At 34.1% G+C, this 14,745-nt stretch overlaps 2 protein-coding genes and 1 long non-coding RNA gene across 5 annotated transcripts in view; all 3 read right to left on the reverse strand.

Annotated features, from left to right (window-relative positions):
• Window positions 1–182: 182 nt before the first annotated feature.
• LOC140962843 (uncharacterized) lies at window positions 183–1,724 on the reverse strand. The gene is made up of 3 exons (XR_012172618.1): window positions 1,452–1,724; window positions 736–957; window positions 183–591 (listed from the first exon to the last, which is right to left on the reverse strand). It is a non-coding gene; the product is annotated as an uncharacterized lncRNA (long non-coding RNA).
• Window positions 1,725–2,152: 428 nt separating this feature from the next.
• Window positions 2,153–8,465, reverse strand: LOC140962828 (BRASSINOSTEROID INSENSITIVE 1-associated receptor kinase 1-like). Of its 3 annotated transcripts, none has more exons than XM_073421862.1 (11): window positions 7,918–8,465; window positions 7,305–7,437; window positions 7,136–7,207; window positions 6,290–6,421; window positions 5,290–5,361; window positions 5,123–5,194; window positions 4,955–5,034; window positions 4,513–4,644; window positions 4,087–4,428; window positions 3,134–3,528; window positions 2,153–2,730 (listed from the first exon to the last, which is right to left on the reverse strand). In XM_073421862.1, exons 1-11 carry the CDS (start codon window positions 8,009–8,011, stop codon window positions 2,413–2,415), a joined length of 1,842 nt encoding a protein of 613 aa, XP_073277963.1. In that variant the 5' UTR covers window positions 8,012–8,465; the 3' UTR covers window positions 2,153–2,412. The 3 variants fall into 3 exon arrangements, with proteins under 3 accessions (XP_073277963.1, XP_073277962.1, XP_073277964.1); XM_073421861.1 differs by having other exon boundaries at window positions 6,290–6,433; window positions 7,918–8,464; XM_073421863.1 differs by lacking the exon at window positions 5,290–5,361 and having other exon boundaries at window positions 6,290–6,433.
• Window positions 8,466–13,873: 5,408 nt separating this feature from the next.
• The window catches only part of LOC140962837 (peroxidase 43-like), a 4,400-nt gene continuing 3,528 nt past the window's right edge, over window positions 13,874–14,745 (reverse strand). Inside the window, exon 4 of the mRNA XM_073421874.1 lies at window positions 13,874–14,458. Within this exon, the coding sequence (XP_073277975.1) occupies window positions 14,040–14,458 (419 nt within the window). The 3' untranslated portion in view covers window positions 13,874–14,039. The remainder of the gene's footprint in view (window positions 14,459–14,745) is intronic.

Raw genomic sequence — 14,745 nt, forward strand, 5'->3', positions numbered from 1 at the left:
AAGCAGGAAAATTACATTAAATCATTCAATTCAAGATCTTACTCCACTAATGATATTTTTATTTCTTATCCTGTAACATCAAATTATTTAACATTCGGTAAGTACTTAATCCATGTGTCTAAGAGACCAATTGAAGCTATAAGAATCAAGATTTTTTGAGCTCAAAAAAATTAGGAGGACACGTATATAATATATAACTTGGCTTGTTCTTTCACAACCTTGGCCTATTCCATACATACAAAATGAGTGTCATTACATCGATTCCTGCAATGGATGTGAGAGCATCTGAAACACAACAAACAAATCACAAAGAGTATAATCATCCTGCATCATTAAAATTCTGAAACACGAGGGGAAATTGGAAAATGGAACATTTCTTCCTTCTGCCATTCTTTACACCTCTCTGCCAAGCCATCACCCTCAAGCTAGCATTCTCACGACTTCCGACATCTTTGGACTCTCCAATGGGGAGGTCTGTGTGCAGAGCAGAGCTACTTGGATCAGCTGTTCCATCTCCTCTTCTACGTAATTACCTTGAAGAGCAGCATCGACTAGCGTCTCCGACTTCTTTTCCTTCAAAAGTATCCGGACCTGACATTTTTCAAGTACCTATATATCTTCATGTATAAACTTAAAATGGACACTGTATAGTAGTCGAAATTCCAAGAAGCTGTTTAAAAATGCAAGACTTATCAGAATAGAAATAAAATATGGCTCATCCAGCAGCAATATTACCAATTGTTCCAAGAACACCGTGGTAACATGAGTATCCTTGCAGTCCATAAGTTTGGCCAGCCTAAAGTCACCTACGAGCTGAGTGCTTCAAAGTCCTCATCCATATACATATCCGCAGCTTTGACATCCCGATGAATGATTTTAGGGTCTACTCAGTGATCATGCAAATAAGCAAGTCCCTTCTTATCGACCAATCGAGTGGAGCTTGAGATTCAGGTCTGTCTACAATAATACATACACCAATAAGTTCATTAAAAGTATTAAAAAATACATAGTCCGCGCTATACTCGACCATCGGCAGATGATCCTCTAGAATCACGTAGTATGTCAACAAAACTATGTTGAGCTGTGCATTGGTTTGGTGATAAATGATCTGATTTTGTTGGAGAATGGGCTTTCACCCAATTAATATTTGAATGTTTGGAAGACATCTCTAAGTGCATGTTGCATAAAAACACTACAAATTTCAAATTATTTTGCCTATTTTCGTCCAGCCCTCGAGAGAGTTCAACAAACATATTGAAGTTCGGCCGGTTTTCTGACTTGGAATCACAAAACGAAAATCGTATCTTAGGAGACAATTGCCGCGTTCCATATACATAGTGTGTGAGGCAAATTCGTCTTAAGAAAATATAGTTGAACTCTAACCTCGACTTAAACACCCAATATTTAACCATTAATTACCTGACAAAAGGAAAGCTAATTGAAAATAATACCAGAAACATGCTGATCAAAACTGAAATCAGATGAAAATGAGGAGCTAGAGCTGGGGCACAGTGCTAGTAGCCTAAGCTCCTCTCTTTTTAAACGGCTCCAACCACCATCTCCCAGTTGTCATACACCATCGACATGGATTTTGCTTTGATTTGAGATCACTCTGTAATAGTAATCAAAGGAAATGAATAATAATCGGAATTAAGCAGATTTCTTGTAGCCGCGTGGGATTGACTTGTTTGTCGAGTTCGAGAGCCATATTATACAATAACAAATCTCTCTAATTTATTACCAACGAAATCTATTCACATTGGTTGTTAAAGAAGATATATTCATGTAATTCTACGCAAACTTAATTCTGGTTTTGTCGTCATTAAAAATAACTACTCAGCCAGTGACATTCTAAGGATATTTTGAAGGGATTTTCGTTCAGCACCCCATACCCATGAAATCTAAGGGAGAGTTTTTTAACCTCTTGGGACACAAGACACGTGAAACATCAAACACAAACACAAGTTTAAAATGAAAAACTAAAAGTACCAAAACATGCAAAAGTTCAGAGATAAAATGATTTCATATTCATCTTTTGCTGATAAATGTATCAGCAGCTATCCCCAAGCAAGAAATTGTAGTTCCCACGTCATGGGATTTTTTTTGTGTGGAAGAAACTTTGCTTATTCTTTAACAATGTTAGCCTATTCAATGCATATAAAAAGAGTGTGCATTATCCGTAAATATTAAATACATTTTGGATTCTTCCACAGCGATTCCTGCGCTATGGATATGAGAGCATCTGAAATACAACTGACTAACTATAAAGAGCATAAACACCCTGCAACATCAAAATTCTAAAACGTAATGAACACTTGAACTTCGGCGTAAAATCGAAAATAAAAATCATTTACAACAATAAAAACTATAAATCAAATACAACGTTGCTGGGTCCAAACCACTGATGGAGAATCATCTTGGCCCGGATAATTCATCGGCACGAATATTCAAAGTGGAGTCGTTAATTATCCAATCAGTGTTCGGGTGACGCATGTGATTGAATTCTTGACGGAACATTTCTTCCTTCTGCCATTCTTCCCACCTCTCAGCCAAGCCATCACCCTCCAGCATCCTCACAACTTCCGACATCTTTGGACGCTCCAGTGGGGTGCTCTGCGTGCAAAGCAGAGCTACTTGGATCAGCTGTTCCACCTCATTGTCAACATAATTACCTTGAAGATCCGCATCGACGAGCGTCTCCAACTTTTTTTCCTTTAAAAGTCCCCTGACCTGACATTTTTCAAGTACATGCATTTTCACGTATGAACTGAGAGTGAACACTGAAACGGTATACAAACCAAATTCAATACTAAAAATAATTGTTAGTCTCCGTTAGACCAGACCATATATTCCTGGGTCGGAAGCAGGAGATTGATCCCGACCCTCAGCAGTAATGGAAATGATTCGGATGCAAACCAAATTCGATACAAAATCATCATATCCGGCTTTTGACCTTCAATTTTTTTTTTTAAATCTTAAATTTGTCAATAAGAATTTTTAACTAAATTTAACTCTCCAAGTTTTAAAAACAATGAAAAAATATACAAACTATATATCATAAAATGTTTTTAAAGTTAATTTTAAAATTAAATTAAAAACAATTTAACAGTATAAGTTAAATATTATGGCTCACCCAATCGAGTAACATCACATCATCATCATTGGCAAGTCGAGCAAGATCAAAAGCTCTCTGACCAGTGATCAGCTCAAGAAGCATGACCCCGTAACCGAAAACATCAGTTTTCTCAGAAGATTTACCAGTGGAGAGGTATTCGGGAGCAATATGACCAATTGTTCCACGAACAGCCGTCGTAACATGAGTATCCTTGTAGTCCATAAGTTTGGCCAGCCCAAAGTCACCTACAACTGCTTCAAAGTCCTCATCCAATAGTATATTCGCAGCTTTGACATCTCGATGAATGATTTTAGGGTCACAGTGATCATGCAAATAAGCAAGACCCCTCGCAGACCCCAAAGCTATCCGTTTTCTTTTTGGCCAATCGAGCGGAGATTGAGTTTCAGGTCTCTCTACAGTAATGCACTGACAAGTTCATTAAAAGCAATACATAATACGTAGTGTCTGCTGCTTTGGACAGTTGGAAAACAATCATCTAGAATCATAAAATATTTTGGTAATATTGTCCTGAGCTGCATTGGTTTGACGATAAATAAGCTGGTTATAGATAATTACAAAGTAGTTTGTGGCATGGAATGATTGTCGTTTCATACGGATATACGAACGCTGAAATAAAATTGCACAAGCTTTTAATCGATTCGCTGAATTGTGAGGAAACCATACAAATCTCTCTCACGATATGAGTAAAGCAGAGCAAAGCAAACAAATGCATTCGGTAGATTGACACTGAGATGGCATGAGTACGATTCTTGAGAAATCATTTTTCTTCGAAGCATTAGAAAAGCAAAACAGATTTTACCTCATATTCATTTCAGTAGTCACACATAAATCACACGACATTCCAAAATTTTTGAGCCATTTTTAAAGCTACAACGGTCATGGATCTTCAGTTACTAGTGAATCATGAAGTAAATAACCAGTAAAAAATATTAATAGCAGATCAAGCGTACCTCTCAAGCACGATGCAACACTTCCATTAGCCATATAAGGATACACAAGCAACCGTTCCGTAGGAGTCATGCAAAAGCCACGCAAACGAAGTAAATTTCGATGCACAGCCATGCTGATCATTTCTACTTCTGTTTGGAATTGAAGCTCTCCACCTTGAGTGCGCTCTTCTTTGAGTCTTTTTACTGCTACTAGAGAACCATCAGCTAATCGACCTTTGTAAACCTTACCAAATCCACCTTTGCCAAGGATATTTTTATTACTGAAATCATCTGATGCAACTTGCAGTTCGCGTAGTGAAAATCTTTTGAGCTGTCCCAGATGGACTTCTGGATCCTCCTCAGCTACAAGAATACACTAAATAAGCGAAAAAACTAAAAGCTATACATTTTATGATGATATTTTCAGCCTTTTCAAAATCCACAAACCAGGAACATCAAAGAAATGATCCTCTGGCTTCCTTCTACGAAACCAAGCAAGCGCAATTGCCGGGCCAGCAAATAGCAGGGCTGCTCCAGCAGCAACTCCTCCTGCAATGGCTCCAGTAGCACTGTTGGCAACTGCAATGGTTCTTCATTGATGAGCATACTTCATTCATTCAGATGATAAACAAATTTTAACTAGATCATCACTGTTAGCGACCAAATACTCCTTGAGTCTCATGTTACCACAGTTGAAATCACTCTGTAATAGACTAATCTAAAATTTAATGCCAAACAAAAGTGTTCTGGTGACTACATCAAATGAAAAACGGTGCCCTTAATACAGATCTGCTCATTGCACATTAATCAAGTCAAATGACCGAACTCATATTTTTCATTATGGCTAAGGTAAAGGATATAAATCATGAGGCACAAAGGATAGGCAAACCTCTAGACGAAGATTGAGATGAAGGCGGAAGTGGAGGAGGTGGAGATGCAGGAAGTTCTTCCAAGTTATTATTGGCAAAACTGAGAGGTAAAAAGCCCACAGTCAGAATGATGCATTGACGGATCATTTTGCTTGACATAAGAACAAGCAGATAGAACAGTAGTAAACCTGATAGGAGTAAAAAGCTGAAAGGATCCATCGACTGGAATTCGGCCTGTCAGCTGGTTATTTGAAAGATCGCTGCATTTGTTGGAAGATATGATTATTATTTCCCAACAGACCAAAATAAAAGGAAAATAATCAAATAACAAAGAAATCATCAACTGCCACCATACAGGACTTGAAGTGTCATGATAGTAGTAAGTGACCGGGGGATTTCTCCAGTCAAACTGTTATTGTTGAGCCTCCTGTGCAGTTTAAAGGTTAAGGTCAAACTATCATGTTTCAAATAATGAAGAAATCACTGATAGAAAAAATCAAAGCAGCCAAAGTGTTTGCTACATGTAGCATAATAATTCATATCCCGCGTGACAGAAACACGGAAGAACACGTCAGCTAATGATTTTGGCCTGACAACTTCTTCTCTTTCTCGGATTAAACATGTCAAAAATCAATTTTTCCCTGGAATTTCTAGTCAAACACTAATAGAGTTTCTGTACATGCTAATTAAAAGTTTATGTGCATGTTTCTCTATCAGTTGATTTCTCTGCATAAATCACAATTCACTGTGATAAAAGATCACCTTTTCGCTAAAGCCCATGGTAGCATCGATCCTATGACAGTTGCAAAATAAGAATAATAAGTAGTATTGGGAACAGCTTCAGTAATTTAATAACAGAAATGAAATCCTCTATTCACATTTAAGGTTACTGAACTTCTGCTTTGAATTAGTTAGTATTTACTGCAAAACATCTATATTAAACAATTGCAACCATAGCTAGCACATATGGCTCTGTCACTTGATAGTAGTATAGACCATAAATCAATGACTAACAAAACAAAGAAGTTTAAACTTAGAGCCTAGACTAAATGATTTGGAATAAAAGGCAATTTCAGTTATACTTTCCATCATTTAACTTCATTTGTTGTAAAGACGTGCAGATTTGGGTGACTTTTCTGAAGAAGTGAAAGGAAATTAATCTAAAAAAGAATAGGAGAATAAACTTCAGTGATTCCGCTCCATATGGCACATCTGAATGCTGCACAAACCAATCACTCACTTCTGATTTGCAGCTTTCCTACTCAAGGGGTGATGAAGAGGAAAAGAAATTCTCAAGAACTAAATAAAAGATCCAGCCACAGAAAAAGAAAAGTTCAAAAAAGAGAGAACCATACAAGAAACGTAGCTTTTGAAGTTTGCCCAATGTGTCAGGGATTGGACCAATCAGGCTATTCAAATAAAGATCCAAGCTCACCAAACTTGTCAAGTTTCCTAGTTCGCTTGGAATTCTTCCAGTAATAATGTTACTGTAAAGTTCCCTGCCAAGAAAGAGAAAATGAGAGATTGTTTTATGTGAACCGGAGAAGCCAAACAATATTTTGTAATAAAGAAAATTAAATAAGAGAAGAAGATAGGGGGAAAAAACAGGGAGCTCACACACATCATTGGAACATATCTCCGGACAAAAAAAAAGAAAGATAAGAAAAGATGCATGAAGTTGTTGACAAAGAGATGTAGACAAGGGGGCATCGTTAAGGATAATACATGCTAGAGTGATGGCTCAGAAAGTAGCAGCAAAAGTTAAATGGATATCAAGCATGATAGCTAGATCTTTGAGCCACATCTTGCAATCAAATAAGGTCATGTATCTTGCTAAATTTCATACGTCATTCAACAAAATTCTCCTTTTCTCTAACTTTGATTTGAGTCGCAGATGCATCAGACATCAATTTATATAAAACCAAGGAATTCATGCAAAAAGGTTGAAGTCGTTCTAAAATCAGACTGTCTTTTACACAGAATTATTGCCCAAGAATATAAAATAGTAAGTAAGCTAACTAATACCAAACTGGTAACAGGAGTTACAATGATAATAAGAACCATCATCTGTAAATTCTGGCAAAAAAGGTAAAATAAATTCTTAAAGAGAGGTTATTATCATCGAAGTCTCTGGTAAAGTATAGAACATCTGAAACAAATATACACATAACTGATAACGACACCCAAAAATAATGACTTACAGATACTGTAAATTCGGAAGTAGACCAAGCTGAGGGGAAAGTGTGCCAGACAAATTTGCATTGCCAAGATCGCTGAGCATAAACAGAAACAAAAATACTTTTATACTCTCAAAATTACAAAAGAAGCAAATTAAGCACCTTAACTCAATGGAGACACAAGCAGTCTTACACTCGAGTAACACTATTGTCGTTATTGCATGTAACATGAAACCAAGTGCATGGATTAACGAGGGTCGGATCCCAACTCTGGAGAACATTATTAGGATCAGCCAAATTGCTCTTCAATGCATTCAAGGCATCACCTACCAAAGTACAATGTTATTCTAAACACCATCAAATTTTCATTTATTAGTTTGGTCACAACTAAACAGCACACGTTATCAGACTATCCTATCAACAACCAATCAACAGCAACAAGTGGAAAAATTCCATAGTCATCAACAAAATAAGAAGACGACCATTCAATTTTACTAAATAATAAAATCGAGTACTTAGAACTTTCGGCCAAAATAAAAGCAATGAACTTGTGTCTCAACTGCCATCTCTATTATTCACAAAGTACGAGATTTTTTTCTAAACAATATCCTCACAAAAAAAGAAACTTTGTAGTGGCATTCCGTAAGTTTTGACCTGTAAATCCACAAATTCCAGGGTGAACACACAACTAGATTGCAATCCAGTTCAACTGAATCCCACGAAAAACAAGAGTCAACACATCAAGTTAAATCAAAATCAGAGGGGGAAAAACTCCGAAAGCAACGGAATCAGGGAGCAGAACAGACCTTCGGCGTTGGCAGACACCCGCGAAAATTGAACAAGCACCAGAATTGAGGACAAGAAAAAAGAGCAAGAGACCCAGGTAGTTGACTGATCCATTCAACTTTGATCCCAAAATCAACCCCAACAAACCTAGATTAATCGTCAAGATACCACAACTACTCTCTCAAGACGACCCCGCTTACTCCATCACCACGCACCTCCCCTCCTCTACATCAACAGAAAAAGCAAAGAAAAACCCTGAATCATCAAAACCCACCAAAATTCAGCTGAAGGCAATCAACAACCCGAGTCAAAACAACCAACGCAGCAGCAAAAGGTAAAGGTAAGGAACAAAAAGGCTTCGCCAATAACACTCCGACTCCTAATTCTTTTGAAAATATTTGGTAGAAGAATCAAATTGATATGCTGGTAAACTGAATGGTGGACTAATCAACGGTCAGTGAAAGGGAAAATGGGGACAAGAGGTGAAGTCGTTGCAGAGAAAATGAATGCTCAGTCAAACCTCTCTGTCTCTCTCTTCTACTCTTCTTCCCTTTCTGTTTAACGCTAAACCAGTTGTATTAATCTACTGACAAACCAAAAAAAAAAAGTGCAAACTACATTTTTATATTAAATTAAATTTAAATTAAACAAAAAAAACTTTGTAATTATTAAATGTTTACTGAAAATGTTATGTACGTTAAGGATGTCAATTTGGGTGAGTTGAGTAATATTATTATTCAAACATTGTTCAATCCGATCCGAGTCAACCCGAAAATATTTAACCAGAACCCGAACCCAGATCAACCCGATCAACTAGATTAACCCGATTTTGAATTTTTTTTAAATTTTTTTAAAAAGAAAATTAAGAAAAAATAATAATATTTTTAATTAAACACATAATAACAAAATATTCATCATATATATGATTTAAATTTGAAATTTTAATTGTAGAAAAATAAAATATATTTACTAAATCAAATAAAAAATGTTCAAAATAAATATTAAATTATGAAAATTTATCATATAAATATACAATAAATATTTTTTCAGACATAAAATATATAAAAATGTATGCAATATTTATTAATTATATTTTTTTTCGGATCATTTTTTCTGCTCAGCTATCGGATCCAACCCGATCTAACCCGAACCCGAAAACCCAAACTCAAACCTAATTTTTTTCGGGTTGAACCATGTCGGATTGGTGGACCGTGTCTGATTTTGACACCCTTATAGAACGCTCCATTATAATGGATTTTTTAATCTAAGAGTTAAACACAAACAAATAAAAATTGTTTCTCGAGAAGGTGTCATATATCGATTTTGATATGAAAATTAATATTTTTTTCAGAATCAAATAAAAAATCTATATCTCACAAAATTAAACTAAAAAACAAGATTTTTAAAAATAAAAAAAAAAGGTTTTGAGACAATAATTAGGGTGCCTTCACTTGGAGTTGGATATAGTTATAATGGGAATTTGCATGTTACCAACTCAATAATGCACACCCACTACTTGTTGGAATTAGATACATACATATACGTATAAAAAGTATCACAATACAATTTAGTGGCGAATGAGCACTTCACCAAATTGGGAGGCGAAAGACTTACTTTGTACAATTTGGGTTACGCATAAAAGATTGTCCAAAGCTACAACACTTGAGTAGCAAGAAGATATTGTTCGGGATGAATGATGTTCGAATGAAGTTAGTAGCAAGAAGATATCGTTAGGGTGAATGATGTTCGAATTTCATTTGGTGTTTGATTGAAATTCTATAACAATAGAATTATAAAATTATCCATATATTTCATTTTGCTATTCTCATATTGTAAATGTCTATATATATATTTTTTTATTATACACACTTATGTGCACTAAACCAATAATTAACTAAATTATAAGTCATTGAAACAGAACAATACTCCTTTTTAAGTGATGATTGGATGATCACGAAGGAATTTTTTTGTTTAATATGTACTTTTAGAATATTAAATTTTTGTATAAAGTGTAATATGTGTTTAAATATTTTTTTTACATCAAATATTATTTTTCAGTTTTTTTTATCATAGTTTACTTTTAATAAAATAAAAATATTATAATTAGTATAAAATAGTTACGCTATATGTTTCACGCTTAATAATATTGTGTGCATCTATAAAAATATAAGTATCAAATTTCATATATTTTCAAAAATTAAAATTACTTAAATATTTTTTTATCACCAACTATTTTCTAAATATAAAAATATAATTCTAAATATAAAGATATACTAATTTTGATTTTAATACTGATTGATAATTAAAAAATCATTAATTCAATTGAAAAAGATATGGATGTGTTATTTATATACGTAAATAACATAAATTTCTATAAAATTGTCTCATAAATTAATTTTATTAACGTATATATAACTCAACCTGATCTATGAAAATATTAATTTTTATGTTAAAAATATTATTTTTCATTGTAGATATAGATCAGATCGATTGCTCCATGTGTATAGATCTGTTAGAACGTCTTGCATGAGACCTACTCTACGTAAATGACTTGATATATACATAATATCAAACTAGAGTAGTAAGTTGTAATTTCTTTTGGCCGCTCATATTTACAATAATAAGTAATATTTTTGATATAAAATGTACTATTTTTTTATGGATAGCTCAAACAAAAAATCTGTCTCACAAAATTTACGTTTTGTTCATATCATGTCACGAGTAATATCTCAACCTTTAATCATAGAGAGAAGGAATTAGAGCTCAATATATTGACAATCTATCTACCAGAGTAAATGACCCGCCATTTTTTTCCCCTTTGAAACGAATTTTATTCCTTGATATATTTTCCTTTTAAATTTATATATTTTCCTTGTTTAAGATCTTTAATGTTTTACCTTTCTAGAATTGACAATAATCTCGATTTAATGATATGATCTAGTGTAGATTTATTTTTTTATGATAATATCTTTAAGATATGATATCATTGTTTTGAAAAAGAAGTTTTTCTTAATGATATTTTGATATGATAATATCTTTAAGATATGATTTTATTTTCCTAATGAAATTGCTCTCTTAATCTTTAAAAAGGGACTTAGAAGAGAACGAAGAATACATAGAGCGTAAAAAGGTTTTTTGGACAGACAAGTGGTGCGCGAAGAGTTTTCGAGTCCGGAGCAATCTCGTGCTGTTGTTTCAAGTGTTGCTGTGAAGTGCTGACAACATCTGAAGCCAACACCTAATCACTGTTTGATTAGAGTGTTGAGTTGTGAAGTGTTTCTCGACTTCTCAGTTGATGCATCCTGTGTATAATTGGTCTTACTTTTTGTTATAGTTTTAGGATGCAATTTGATATTCGCCTTATTAGTTGATGCATTCTGTGTATAATTGGTTTTTCGGTTTGTTATAGTTTTAGGATGCAATTTGATATTCGCCTTATTAAGGGAGTTGTTTTATTCTTTCACTAGTATTGGTTTTTGTAAACTTACATGTTTTCTAGTGAATTATTTTGCCCTGAGGCAACGCACAAGTATTTTATACTTGTGCATGATTTATATCTTGTCCCTCATATTAGTATTATTTAAGTTATGTGTTAAAATATAATTTCCGCTGCAAGTTGTCGTGAGTGTTACAACACCTACGCACAATACCTACATTCTGATACACTTAACTCTCACCCTCATCACATAAACAATGTGGAAACGAAACATTCACCCTTATATTCACAAGAACATGATTTCGTCGCCCCTCGATTTTTTGGGCCTCTGTTATTAGCGTATAAAACCATCGCTCCACCATTAGAAGCTCCGGTTTTATTCGTTATGACATGTTGATACATCCCATCAAACATCAACCCATCAAAGCCTCCAATGGAGGAGCCCTTTTGGTTTGACAGACAGCCGGGGTTTTGAACTAAGGCTGTTTCCCGATCTCTCGACGAGTCCTTGAAAGCTTCCCATGATGTAGAACTTGGTGCTGCAGCAGCGCCTGATGGTGTTGAATGCTCATCAAACAAAGCTAGGGACAATCTGTTTCCTTCTTCTTCGATATTTGGTTTATGTTCACTTAAGGTCACCAATTCTCCCATTTTTGTATCTTTTTCTCCTCTTTCAGCTAGACCAACGTCACCTTCGTCTCCTTTTTAACCTCTTTTTCATCAACAAATCCTTCGGGTGGTGGCAACGCCTTCATTGCGAGCATATCTTCTTCTACTATCGCCTCTGCTTGCTATGTTTCTTTAAGATGGCCGGGCTTAGGCTCCGCCCTCAAGGCTCTCTTATAAGGCGCATTCGCTGATTTATGGTCGATATACTCGTTCAACATGTCGAGTCTCTTCTTGGGGATCTTCTCAATATCCGGGAACTCTGAAGATCCCGCAATTCCAACGGTCTTGCTCCAATCATACAACGCCTCGTACTGTTTGGAGAGGCGACAGAAAAGCTCGTAAACTAACTTTGATCGAATCCGGCACTTCAAGCTGTGGGAATCGATCTAGAAAGACTGCCATTGTTTCCAGTGTGTCGTAGTAGATGTGAAAACTTTCTTTTAGAATGGGGTAGAAAGCCACCGACACCAACAGCACCTACAAATCCAAACATATATCATCGCCTATATCTATAGTTTGTACTAGATATCGAGTAGAATAACTCAAGTTATATCTCTATTTATTCACTTTTTAGTTTCCAAAAATATCTCAGTTTAACAACAAGATCATTAAATTTTTAGTAATTTTTTTTATGTGTATGTGTCTTTTGTGAGACGGTTTCACGAATCTTTATCTATGAGACGGGTCAACCCTACCGATATTCACGATAAAAAGTAATACTCTTAGCATAAAAAGTAATATTTTTTCATGTATAACCCAAATAAGATATATGTCTCACAAAATATGACCCGTGAAACCGTCTAACACAAGTTTTTGTCTTTTTTTTATTAATTAATATAATAAATTTTGTCCCTTCTTATTTTAGTTCCTGGATCTGCCTAGAGATCATTAAATTAATTTTGATACAAAATATTCGAAATATGATAATAGTTAGATAAATATATTGTCCATGTTGTATGTACCAAAATTTAGATAATTAAAAGAGATAATATATATATTATGGATATTGTTGTTATTATGCTAAAAATTAATTTTTTTTTCTCACTCATTTCTTTATAATCTCTACAATAGTCACTTCAAAATAAGTAGAAGTTATTGCAAACATTTTTTTAGTCTACTAAAATATCTTCCAAACACTTTCTTAGTCTATTTCGATTTCTTTATCTGTGGATAGAAGTTGGAATTTTATAAGTTACCGATGATGATTTGTTTTACAAAAAACATTTAGCAAAAACTTGTGTGAGACGGTTTCACGGGTCATATTTTTTGAGACGGATCTCTTATTTGGGTCATCCATGAAAAAATATTATTTTTTATGCTAAGAGTATTATTTTTTATTGTGAGTATCGGTAGTGTTGATTTGTCTCACAGATAAAGATTCGTGAGATCCTCTCACAGATCAATTTTGTGAGACAAATCTCTTATCTGATCTGAATCATAAAAAATATTATTTTAAGTCAAAAGTATTAAATTTTGACTCTAGACATGGATCACGTCGATCTTCTCACAAATATAAATACGTGAAATCGTCTCACATAAAACCCACTCTTTATCTAATTGAATAATAGTAGAAACTAGTGTGGAAAAAATAATGGATATAATATAAGTTTATATATTTTTATTTAACAATCTAGACTAAATAAATTGGGAAAAATATTACTATAATATATATATATATATATATTATTTTTTATTAAAATATATAAAATAAAATTATAAATGATGGATCATTTTGAATAATTTTACAAATGACTGTTACTTTTATTCTTTTAAAATAAGAGAGAATTTTGAAATAACGATAGCGTTCTAAGTAAATCGAACAAAAACTTCACTGTTACCGAACAATAGTAATAGATGTAAATAATACTTCAATAATTCAATTTTCGTGGATACGAAGGCATATCCTAAATATATTTATTTTATTAAATAAATTAAGGTGTATATTATTTCATCCTTTTCTCAAAGAAAACAAAATTATATTTTATATTTGAAAAATATGATTTTATGGTCGAATATATATATTATAGTGTACGTATACTAAAAAGATTTGCAAACAGCCCTGATTCTTCCTTCAGATCCCGTCAACACACCAATTCTGCCCAATTTCACGATGGAATCGGCGAAATCTGCCTCGAACGACAGCCCCGATGAAGGGCCAGATGACTCAAAATATGAGTCCACAACACTCTGCGTGACCTCATCTTGGTAGAGACTAGCATCGGATTGCAACACAGCGAATCCATCTCTGATGTTCTTCAAAATTTGGTTGTCGAATGTCTGGCCGCTGTCCCGGTCCATCGGCAACCGAACATTGACGTCTCCGTTTTGCGGGCACCTAGATTTTAACTCCGGAAAGAACTCCGGATTTATAGACGGGTCGGAGCCGACACCTCCGGAAAAGGCGTAGAGCCTTGAGGTCATGAAGAAGCATGCTGTGGTACCAATTGTATGTGCAGCTACATGCAGACAAACAAAACATTGAATTTACAATCCATCTCAACAGCTCTCATGTATCTAATGTAATTTATAAATCACAAAAACTTCTCTAAGAGATTATCTTATCGGTCAATTTTATATGATATATATTTTATTTTAAAAAATATTATTTTTTATGTCAAAATTATTATTTTTTTATTATAAATATGGATAAGTTTCGCCTTTATCACAAAGTTTTTTTTATCTGACTTCAATTATCATTCTAATTATAAAAAAAATTATAATATATATATATATATATATATTA

The sequence above is a fragment of the Primulina huaijiensis genome, chromosome 17 (genome assembly GCF_012295235.1).
Source record: "Primulina huaijiensis isolate GDHJ02 chromosome 17, ASM1229523v2, whole genome shotgun sequence".
Classification (NCBI taxonomy): domain Eukaryota; kingdom Viridiplantae; phylum Streptophyta; class Magnoliopsida; order Lamiales; family Gesneriaceae; genus Primulina; species Primulina huaijiensis.